Source organism: Eupeodes corollae, chromosome 2, assembly GCF_945859685.1.
Source record: "Eupeodes corollae chromosome 2, idEupCoro1.1, whole genome shotgun sequence".
In the NCBI taxonomy this organism is placed as follows: domain Eukaryota; kingdom Metazoa; phylum Arthropoda; class Insecta; order Diptera; family Syrphidae; genus Eupeodes; species Eupeodes corollae.
In genome coordinates, this window is record NC_079148.1 from 129,170,043 (window position 1) to 129,182,649 (window position 12,607).

Consider the following 12,607-nt stretch of genomic DNA (forward strand, 5'->3'; position numbering starts at 1 on the left):
GATTTTTCCCGACTAACCTTACAACCACCTGCCAAACGAAAAATTGGCTCAATTTGAAGCCATTCTTTTGCACCTGACCACATAGTTACTAAACTGCTTACTTGGGCAGGTTCAGGCAATATAAGAGACCCATTTGCAGTTAACTTCATTCTTTGAACGTACATTACTTTTATTACTTATTTCATTTCGAAATTGACAACGAACCCTTTTACAGATAACTTTAAATGAAGTTGTGCAGAAAATATTTATTTATCTACGTCTATAAGTATAATAACTCTCTTAGGCTAAGTACATATTTCTTAAAAACTACTATAATGAAAAATAGCTCTATACAATGTTTTCCATAATAATGGATTTGAAAATATTTCTATTTTGATCAAGTTCGATAACATTTGCATATTGATTAAAATTTATGCAAGCATTAGTGATTTTCTCATTTTGACCATAGTTAGTTGCATGTCGAGAAATATACAAAAAAACATTACTTCTAGGTCTTAATGTTCTAGAAGACGCATATATACCGAACAAAGCTAGAAGAGGGGGGCAGTCTATATGACCCGTTAAGACATCTCTTGCGAATGCTACCGAAAAATGAGTTCTTCTACGCAAGCAAGCAGACCAATTCAATCTTCTAAGCGCATATTTAGTAAATCTTTTTTGAATTTTCTCAATACGTGTCAAATTTTTTTTAAAAAGAGGAGACCATACAATAGAACAATATTCCAAAATTGGACGAACTAATGCTACGAAAAGGGATTTCAACGTATAAGGATCCCCAAATTCTTGAAAGTTCCTAAATACAAATCCAGACATAGCGTCAGCTCTCGATATAACATATTCAATATGTACATTATAAGAAAGTTGTGAATCAAAGATAACTCCCAAATCCCTTTGACTTACAACTTTTTGCAATGCAGTATCTATCATCTTGTACTTAACATATATTGGATCTTGAAAAAGACATAACTGAGCATTTATTTATGTTTAAGTTTAAAGCATTCAAACAACACAATTCATTCAATGCATCGATATCTTTTTGTAAGTCTAAGCTATAAGCAATTGACTTAAAGATTTTCACATCCTCCGCAAACATCAGACATTTTCAAAAATTAATCACCGTGGGTAAATCATTAATGAAAAGTAGAAACAACAATGGTCCAAGATGACTGCCCTGAGGCACACCAGAGAAATTTCTAATTTTGACAGATAATTTAGATCCAATTTTAACAAACTGTGAGCGATTGCAAAAGTAATTACTCATCCATTTAAGGAGTGTTTCAGCTTTCAGGAAATTCAGCTTACAGTTGAATGAAAAAAGTTGGTCAACTGTCATTTTTGATAGAAGTAGACTTTACTTTATAGTTAGGGAGATTTTTCTTGACTAACTTTCCATTAAAGTTACCTTAATTGGAAGGTAATTTTTTGGCAGGTGGCCAATCAGATAATAGAAACTTGCCTAACTTTTAAGTCCCTGATGTAGGCTGAACCTGCCCATTGTCTAAATTTAAGATTCTAGTCCCTTATGTCGTCGAAACCTACACATTCTCCAAATCTGAAATTAAAACTAAATATAGCTTTCATTTTCCTAAACAAACAAATTTTTGGCAGCTATTCATGTATTCAGAAGTCAAGGTACAAATATGTAGAAAGACAGACAAACAAAGTTTCAAGTTTTATTTTATTAACAAATCTAGTATCTAGCTGAATTACCTTATTCGCAAACAAAAACAGTTAAACATTTTGTATTATTATCTAAACTGGAGATAGGAAACACATTTTTTATCATATCATTTGTTGTCGTTTGTGACCTCACACATGATAAAAAAGCTGATTGTGAAATGTCCGCGTGGATATAATTTGTTATGTATAGAAAATCGTATGATTTTTCATATTGAGGGAACAAAGGTACATCTAAAGTATCGCGATTTAAATTGCGGTTGAAGTTGAAGTATTATTATTATTTATTAGTTTTGGAATATTAAAAATAAATATCACGCCATTTTAATATTGCCTTTTGTTTTTTTATCTGGAAAAACATTGATCGACTGAAAAAGATATTGCTCTTTTTTGAGATTAGAATCTGCAAAATTGTTCAAGAGGTTGAATAAATAACATTAAACGCGACGCTATCTTTCCATATGTTTTTTTTTTAACCCATGTTCAAGATTTAACAAATGTGTTCTCGAACCAAAGGTTCCATGTTCGAAAGGTTGATGTAATTTCCTCTCGATTCCTTTAACCTTGATATTGATATCTTACATGTTTTTAAAATTCCTCTCCACTTGGGTCTATTTCAAGCTATGCACCCGATAATTACATTTTCGAAGGGTTATGTTATTTTAACACACGTTCAAGATTTAAAAAACGTGTTCTCGAACCAAAGGTTCCATGTTCGAAAGGTTGATGCTTTTAATTTTCTTTCGGTTCTATAAACCTTGATATTGATATCTTACACGCTTTTAAAATTCCTATCCACTTAGGTCTATTTTTAGTTATACACCCGATAAAAAACATTTTCGAAGGGTTAACGAAATATTTTTGTAAGGTGCTTTAAACTTAAAAGTCTTTCCAAAAAATGGCTTCCTTTAAATATCCATTCATTTAAAAAAGACTTTCTTATGGATAACCTGACTGTGATAGTCAAAAGTCTATGAAAGGTATAGATAATTTTTTGATCGTTCGATTTTTAGAATTATTGGGCAAAGGTTTTTAAATAATCTATAAATTGTACATTGAACTGTTTATCTTTTTTCAACTAATTTATATGAGTTAAAAAATATCTACCTTTAAGTTGAAATGAAATGAAACATGCCACTTTTTTCATCGCCTGCTCGGGTTCAAAGATTTCGATCCTAATCAAATTTATCTGAAATAAAAGTTGGCCTTACACAAACGAGGAATTCAACATAGAACAAATTCGATTCTGAGGATTTAAAATCTCATTGAAGTCCTGAGTCATTTAAGGATTGAGTTATTTCGATTTAATTCGATTTTCAACTTATCCCATTAGAACTTAAAATAACCTAACCTAGCGTTATCGAAGGTAAAGGTATTTAACTCGGTTGAGTTTGGTCAGCTTAAGGTCCAAGGCGCTTTCACACTAACATTTTTTTCCTTTTCATCTCTTAAAATCGGTACCTCTTAACGTATATTCTTGTGGTTAACGACTCTTACCCAGATTCTGAAACCAATTGAACCTTTACAAAATCATCTCTTCGTCATATTTCTTGAATTTAAATTAAATAGGTTTGTGTATCAATTTTGGTTTATAAGAACATTTTTAACAGGACTCGAAAAGTAAAACCTTTTCTTTCATGTTTTTGATTTAATTTTAATTTTATGTGTATCATTTGAATTCATCAACAAACTTGTTAAGAAGACAAAATATCTTCCTTTTTTTGATAATATTGTGTCTGGCTTTTTTTATAGATAATTTATACTCAAAATAAAAAAAAAGTAAACAGCTTTGATCAAGTATACGAAAACAATCTATTTAATATAAAACCACACCCCAAGTACTGATAGTGTGCCTTCAATGACTATACGTAAAAAGTTATTGCAAAAAAAAAGTAAAATTAAATAAGTCGTATGTACATTGGTACATATTTTATGTGAAACAGATACTACACTCCAAGTTAGCGTTTTTTTATATTATTATTATTATCAGACCAACTTATGGTATGTGCCTTACTCATTTTATATTTAAGTCTGCTTTGACTTTTATGATAACAAGCAAAATCGTTGAAATTTGCAAAATCCTCCTCATGTATAAATATTCCTATCAAAATATGACCTTTTCTAATGGATTCTTAGTATTTTTGTTGGGATGAAGTGCAAACATTTTGTTTCTGCTTAATCTGTAGAGATTGTAGTCAAGCCAATTTAATATCTCGAATTATAATAAAATATTCAGCACAAGCATCCTACAATAATTCTAATAATGATATTTTGATACTTTGGTGACCTACAAATTTAGTTGAATATATTTTTTCTTAATCTTGTTTATATACTTTTACTTAAGTCAAGATTATTTAAGTACATTTCATTGATTATCTTCAAATTTTGGCATCTTCATACTATGTTTTTAATTAATTGGGCAGGTTCAGACAACATAAGGGACTTGAAAGTTAGGCAAGTTTCTAGTATCTGATTGGCCAGCTGTCAAAAAATTACCTACCAATTAAGGCAACTTTAATAGAAAGTTAGTCAAGAAAAATCTCCCAAGCTATCAAGTCAAGCCTACTTCCTTTAAAAATGACAGTTGATAATGTTTTTTCATTCAACTGAAAGCTGAACTTTGAACTGTGACAGAAGAGGCGATCTCACTTTCATTTCGGGTCAAGGTCATTCAGTTATTGATTATTGTTTTGCGAGAGGTAATTGGCTTAGTGTTGTCGAGGATTTCGAGGTTGTATCTGCAAATTTCTCTGGTCATTTACCAGTTGTTACCTCTATAAAATTTCAAGATGTAACTTAATCACCATTAACACATTAAATAGATTAAAATGGATAGAAAATCGTGCTGAAGTGTATAGACGAAGGCTGGACGCTCAGGTTAATTGCCTTTCCTCCCAAGAACATTATAGTTGTGACCAGGCCGTTGAAAATATTTTAAAAAGTGTAAGACAAGCAGCAGTTGTGGTAAAACCTAAATCCAGAGATAAATGCGTTGCTGCGTGGTTTGATTGGGAATGTAGAAAACTCCGCAACAAATTTTTCGCAAATCTCAATCTGTTTAGGAAGACCAATTCAATTTTTTTTAAAAGTCTTTACATAGAATCCAATAAACTGTATAAAAAGCTCTGTATTCAAAAAAAAAAAATATGTAAATGGCGTAGCAACCAGGCTTTCAAACTGTAAAGACGCAAAAACATTCTGACCAAACGTTAGATTGTTAGGTGGTTGCAAGAGTATGTCAGCCTCAGCTATTGATGTTGAAAAACTCGCCGAGCACTTGAAACAACTCCTGAACCCTTTGACAACAAGTTTAAAATTTCAGTATGCCCTTCCTTTAGTTTTAATCCCCGTGTGAATTTTATAAATATGGAACTCCGAATTTTCTAAATCATATTAATGAATTCTTTAATAGACTTCTTGAAGAAGAAGAAATTCCAAAGAGTTTCTTAAAAGCGTGGATCTGTGCTATTTTTAAAAAAGGGGATTTGCAACTTCCGAGCAACTACAGGGGCATTTCGATTCTGCCATGTCTTAGGAAAATATTCACCCATCTTTTATACCAAAGGTTGACAAAATGGGTTGAAGAGAATAAACTCCTTAGTATTTTCCAAGCCGGCTTTCGAGCAGGATTATCTACAATAGACCATATATTTGCTCTTACAATCATAGTAAAGAATTTAACAACGTGGATACATCTGCAATCACATCTGCACTGACATCTCTAAATGTAGAGAGTTCGCTTCGGGAGTTAATTCATTTAATGCTTACTAGCAGAATAATTAACTCAAAACTGGGCAACTCTTCTTGCAGACGATTCGTTAGTAGAGGGACACCGCAAGGTGGTGTTCTATCCCCTCTCCTCTGGAACCTAGTGGTGAATGAAATCCTAACTAGTCTGGATGCGGAGGGTTTCAGAGTGATAGCCTATGCGGACGACGCGACGTTGCTATAGCAGTTTCAGGAAAGCATCTTAATATCCTAAAAGAACTCTTACAAAATGCCTTGGACAGACTAATACTTTGGGCTGATCGGTGTGGACTGGGTGTTAACCCACACAAAACCGATCTGGTCTTATTTTCGAGGAGATACAAAATTCCATTTGTCAATCCTCCTTATATTAAAGGAATCCAATTAAAATTCTCAGACGAGGCTAAATACCTAGGTCTTGTCTTAGACAAAAAACTAAATTGGAAACGCAACGTACAGGAAAGAGTCAAAAAAGCTACTGTAGCTCTCTTTTCTTGCAAAAAAGCTATTGGTAATAAATGGGGTTTAAAGCCCAGAATCACGCATTGGCTATACACATCGGTAATCAGACCGATTTTAACGTACGGTGTGGCAGTATGGTGGACTGCTTTAGAGAATGGTATAAACAGGGATAAGCTTAAGCTTAAAGTCCAACGTTCAGCTTGCCTATGTATAAGCGGATCGCTTCGTATGATCCCGTCTGCGGCACTGGACACCTTGTTCTACCTTACACCTCTTGACATATTGAGCAAACAAATACCTGCAAGCTCTGCTATTCGCCTCAATGCTTCGTCGCAGTGGACTAACAACAACATTGGCCACTCCATAATTCTAAGGTACTTAGAATCAATTCCAAAACACACAGACTACACCATCCCCCAACTACAATTCGACAGAAACTTCCAGATTTCTATACCTACCAGATCTTTTTGGGAGGATAGGACATTTTTGGAGGATGAGTCAATCCATTTTTACACAGATGGCTCAAAAACCAAAGAAGGGGTTGGTGGAGGTGTGTACTCTGAACGACTAAAATTAAGTCTCTCATTCCGCCTTCCCAATCATTATAGCGTGTTCCAGGCGGAACTTTTGGCGATTAAGGAAGTCTTGTCTTGGCTCAAAGAAAACGTGATATCAACATCTGATATCCGTATTTTCTCTGACAGCCAGGCCGGTATCAAATCTCTGGACTCTGTCTCTACAAACTCTATAACAGTCCATAACTGTCGCTCATCTCTAATGGAGATGGCGCAACAGTTTAATATTCACCTTTGCTGGGTGCCGGGCCATAGAGACATTCCAGGTAACTGTAAGGCAGATGAACTCGCCAGGAACGGTACAGTACAGCCCATCCTACCACGTTTGGCAAGTACTGGCATACCATTCGCTACTTGTAAACTGTTGCTAATGCAAGACGCTGCGAGGAGGGCAGGCACCAGGTGGAACAACATCTCCACGTGTCAAGCCACAAAAAACATCTGGCCAACACTGGATTTAAAACGTTCAAGGTGCTTGCTCTCTCTAAGCAGATCGCTTATAAGCTCGATAATAGGTGTCATAACCGGACACTATCTAATAGGAAAGCACGCCACGAGACTAGGCGTATTCTCAAATGACTTTTGCAGAAGCTGTATGGACTTAACTGCCCTAAGTGTGTCCGTTTCCATCTTGGACAGCCACTATAACCTAACCTAGTTCAACTCCAACCTATGCTATCCACGTAGAAACCGGTATAGCACAAATATGCCGAGGCAATTTAAAATCAAATGCGGACTATATTGTTAAAGTTATGAATAGACCTGATACAAACCTTCACAATAAAAAAAGGCAATACGCACTCCGATCTCAATTATCGCCTTTTAAAGAATGGTACGAATTGGCTAATCAGCATTGCTTTAATCTAAATCTTAATAATACACCTCTAGCCTATTGGCAAAACGTTTTTTATAAATGCATACTAAAGATAGATGACTCTCTTTATTTACAGTGTTTGCATAGAACTCAAACTTCTAGCATTAGACTCATATACAAAACACTAAACCACACACTCTACAGAAGTAATTATTTTAACGAAAAATTATCTATAAAGCAAATGAGCCTTATTTTTAATGCAAGAACTGAGATGTTGAATTTAAACTATAAGCCACATAGAGTAGACCTTGATCCAAAATGTACTTTGTGCAACCGTAATGAAATTGAGGATGTGTACCACTTCTTACCTGTTTGTCCAATGTTACAAGAAATTAGAAGGCTTTTCTTTTCACAAAACATTCTAACACTTGAATATACAAAGCAACTCTTAAATGGTAATCCAGATTGGAAACCCCTATGCTCCTATATTTTAAATATTGTACTATAGAATTAAACAAAATGAATAAACAAACTACTATTTTTTAAATTTTTTAATGTATGTATATACAACTCATAGTTTATAACTTTAACTTTTTCACTTAAAATGTAAACTCGAAATAAGTCAATTCAGGCAGACGGCAACATTTGCCATGCTTTTATTCTTAGCTATTAAAAAGAATTTATAATAATAATAATAATCCCACCAAGTTCCTGTAAACAATTCCAATGTCCTGGCCGTGTGCCGGATAGATAACCTCTATTTCTAATTATTTAACTAGACCTCACATTAATTTCCATAAAGTATATAAAAATTGTCGTCTTTCCAACTTTTCCTCAATTGGATATAAATCACTGAAACCCTATGCCTCTATAGGTCAACAAAAGTAAAAGGAAAGCAAAATGCAAATAGCCACATAGTCCTTGTGTGAAGAAAGATCCAATGACCAATTAATTGCCAATCATTACTAAGTTCCGTTTTTCTTACCTAAAAATAGAATTCAAAAGGTCATATGACACCCTTAATTCTTACTACATACTCGTAGTTTTTTTATTCAGATATGTATACTATATACGTAAAGAATATCCTTGACTCTAAAAGTTTTGAAATGTAAATGATGGGTTAACATGGTATATATTGTCACCATATGTAAGCTTTCCCACAATACCCCAACACTCACTATGTTACTGAGTATTTGTTCCTTTACAGCTCATTACACCTCATTACGCATACACTTATTGCATTCATGGAATACCTTCTTCCTTGAATTTTATTATTTATTTTCAACATTTATGTACATACATACAACATACATAATATTTTATTAAACAACATTTTTTGTTTGTTTTGTAATTTTCAGATTTCAGCTACGAGGTTTATTGATCATATGGAATACCCTGCTGGCTATGTTCAGTATTATGGGAGCATTTAGGACGGCTCCGGAATTACTACACGTTTTGCGTCATTATGGACTTTTCCATTCATGTTGTGTTCCTAGGTAAGTAAATTGTTTATTATTGACTTGGATTATTATTCCATTAATTGAGAACGGAATGAGTTTAATGATATGAGAATGAAGTATTCAGGGTTAGAGTATTAGCTGTAGCTGAGTGAAACAGATAAAGAGCCTTAGATAATCAATAATATATATTGATTCAAATGTAAAAGAACCCTGAATACTTTATATGCCATAATTTAAAAAGAAAGTCAATAGTTTGAAACTTAAAAAAAAATCAATGTAATTAAAAATTTGTCTTTTTAATCATTTCAGTTTCATCACAAATGATCGTGTCAGCGGGTTCTGGACATGGTTGTTTGTACTATCCAAATTACCCGAGCTAGGAGACACTCTATTCATTGTCCTGCGAAAGCAACCTTTGATTTTCCTTCACTGGTACCATCACATTACCGTCCTCATCTACTCATGGTTTTCCTACACAGAATACACCGCCTCTGCACGTTGGTTCATTGTGATGAATTATTGCGTCCACGCTGTAATGTACTCATACTACGCCTTGAAGGCAGCCCGCTTCAATCCACCCCGTTTCATTCCAATGATCATCACATCGCTGCAACTCACACAAATGGTTGTCGGATGTGCGATAAACATGTGGGCCCACAGTTTCCTAAAAACTCACGGCCGTCAGTCGTGCAATATTTCGCCGACAAACATCAAGCTCTCCATTGCAATGTACTTCAGTTATTTTGTATTATTCGCAAGGTTCTTCTATAAGACTTACTTCTCGCCCGAGGGCAAGAAGAGCCGTTACGTCAAAGTTCACCACTCTGAATCAACATCGGCTTCATCAGCGTCATCTACCGCACAAAATGGCAAAATGAAGGCACAGTAAATTTGCGGCCGGTCGTCTCCTCAAGGCCTCACACAAATACAACACACACACAAAATACCAGTTACGTACACAACTATATACACCAATTTAAAGTGCAGAATGCAACAACAAAAAAAAAAGAACAGACTTTTAAAGCTAAACAAAAAATAAAGAAAATAAATAATTTTTTATATAAAGTTATTGTAAAAAAAGGATTAAACGTGCGTTTGCGCCCAGTTGCCTCACGTTTTTCAATGTGCTGAATTATCAAAATGAAAACAAAAAATTCCTACAATTATTTTATATGGGTTTATTTGTTATGTTATAATTTTTTATGTTACAATAATTATTAAATATTATTTAAAAACAACAAAAATGAAAAAAAAATCTGTAATGAAACATTCTGATATTTTCTATTCAAAATAGAATCTAGCTTGTAAAAAAAAAACAACAAATAAAAAATTGTCGGTGGGAATAAACTACTCGAAAAAAAATAAAACTACATAACTTAAAAACCTAATTATTTATTTCTAATTTTATTGTAAAATAAAATAAAAAACAATTATACGAGTAGGTATGTATACTATTTAAAACAAACAAAAAAGAAAAACTAAATATTTATATATTTATGAGACCAGAAGAACAAGAAATCATTCAATTGCTTCACATACAACCAGCAACACCGTACAACAATATAAAACAAGTTAAACAAAAAGTAATATAAAACAAAACAAAAACAAAAAAACGGTTAATCAAAAATATGTATAAATAGAACAAATCTAAATAAACTGTTGAATTAAATAATTGATTAAATAAATACACACATTTTATTGATTAAAAACAAAAATAGTCAAATCAATATGTTCTATTGCAATATTAAATGTTCAAGTTCGAATTTTGTTTCAAAACTTTAAAACTGCATCCACAAAATTATGTTCTTCTTTTTGTGCAGTTTTTCAAAGACTATTTAAACATAAATTCAAAAAATAAGAAAACATTTTTTGATCCGAATTCAAGAAGCAGACAAAATAAATAAGTCGAAATGAATGAAAACGAACGAACTCTCTCTGATTCAATTCGGAAATTTAATAAATTTATCGAACTTAATAATTCCTGATATGGCAATGATGATTTGTTATTTTATTTAAAATGTATGTTAATCGATATTTTTGTTTCTTATATTACAACCAATTTATTTATAAGACTTCAAAACAAAAAAAGAAGAGTTTTGTTAAACCATCAACATAAGTCATGATTTAATATAAAATATAATATTACAACAACCACAAGTCATTCTATATAATACAATATTATTTATATGTAACATTATGTTTTGACGTTTTCTTTTAAAATGCATTTAACCACGTTGTAATGGGATTTTATTTTTTTTTTAATTTTTAAGAAGAATATTTTAAGAAAATAAGAATTTTGGAAAGTAAATAAATATTGAAGAAAAAAACAAAAAACAAACACCAATATAAGAAGGTAAAATTTTGCATGATTATTGATTAATGAAAAACAAAACAAAAACAATAAAAAAAATAATAAAATTATTTGATTATTTTATGTGGTGAATTTTACACACACAAACATACATTTTGAGAGCTGAAGCGTTTGTGAACACAATGAAAAATAAAATAAAAATGGAAATGGAAAAAAAATATGTTGTTTATTTATTTTTTAAGTTGGAATTATTTAGGTTTCCGAGAGAAAATAAGTTTTAAATTTTCGTTATTTTCCTTGATTTTTTTCTCACAATGTGGTCATAATATGTTCATTCCACTAATAGCTTTGAATAGAGTCAAAATTTCACTGTCATTAAAAATATTATACTAATCTTGATTCACACTATTAAATTAATCAACCCTATCACAAACACAGAGTCCCTCGTAGCTAGTCCCCGAAAATGTTGTTACGCTACGAATACGAATACATTTACATCAGAGAAATATTTAAGCTTATGAAGTGACAATACCTACATAGATGTAGTTTGGAAGGATTTCGATCTCATTTCCGAATTTGCAGAAGTTTCTTTGCTATGATTTTGAGTTAGTTTGTTCACAGTAGATAAAAAGCAAGAACTTTTGTTAGATGATATATCTGTTTTGTTCTCCAACGCTTCTTTAAAAACCATTCAAGGGGCACCATCAACTAGAATAGCCAATAAAATGTGAACAAACTAGTCTTGATATATATAATGACTTGCTTATCAACGATTTCAAATTATTAGGATCTTTTGCACAAAGTACAGCAAAATAAAAGAACTTTAACTTGGAGAAAAAACAGTTGGTTCTTGTTTGGATCGTGAGTAAGCAAGAAAGTTTCTTATCAGCTGGAGACAGGTTCAATTTAGCTAAGAATTTTGCTCACTTTGAATTCATGTTCTTCAACTTCAGAATGCTGGACAGTAGACTGGAGACGAGACCTAGCAAATTGGTCATCTTAAAAACGAAAACAAAATAAGTCAATTTTGAAGTTATAAAAAAAAAATCACAATTATCTTCTAAAAGAAGGTTCAGAGAACAGCTTGCGTGGGCTTTGCAAAAGTAAATAGACAGTGTGCCTTTGAAAAATATAAATAATTGTAACTTCTTTTTAAATAAACAAACTATTTACATAAATGTAAATATGCCAAATTGCTGTTGTGTGAAAAATTGAAAAAGTTATTCAAACAACAAAAACTGTGAAAACCTGAGATTTTTTTGCTTCCCAAAAGATCCAAATCTGAGTTAGGCTTGGGTTAAATCTTGTGGAAAAAAAAATGTTAATACCAGCTTTGCACGAATATGCTCGTTGCATTTTAAAGAAGACGATTATTGTCTTAAAATGAATGTGCCATTGCCTAAATCAAAACTTGATCCGAAAGCCGTACCAACCAGAAACACACCTGAAAGTTGCGGTGACAATGCGCTTAGGGCGGACAAAAGGAACAACCGAAGAACTGTGGCAAGTTGCCTCCAACATTATGAAGAAAAAGAAAAAAAAAGAAAATATTTCACCCAAT

The 12,607-nt window shown here is 32.5% G+C and overlaps 1 protein-coding gene across 3 annotated transcripts in view; it reads left to right on the forward strand.

Moving 5' to 3' along the window:
* The window catches only part of LOC129948240 (elongation of very long chain fatty acids protein 6), a 77,424-nt gene extending 66,160 nt beyond the window's left edge, over nt 1-11,264 (forward strand). For all 3 annotated transcript variants that reach the window (XM_056059159.1, XM_056059160.1, XM_056059161.1), the window contains exons 3-4: nt 8,634-8,771; nt 9,045-11,264. In XM_056059159.1, coding sequence (XP_055915134.1) covers nt 8,634-8,771; nt 9,045-9,624 — 718 coding nt within the window. In that variant the 3' untranslated portion in view covers nt 9,625-11,264. The remainder of the gene's footprint in view (nt 1-8,633; nt 8,772-9,044) is intronic.
* Nucleotides 11,265-12,607: the final 1,343 nt, after the last annotated feature.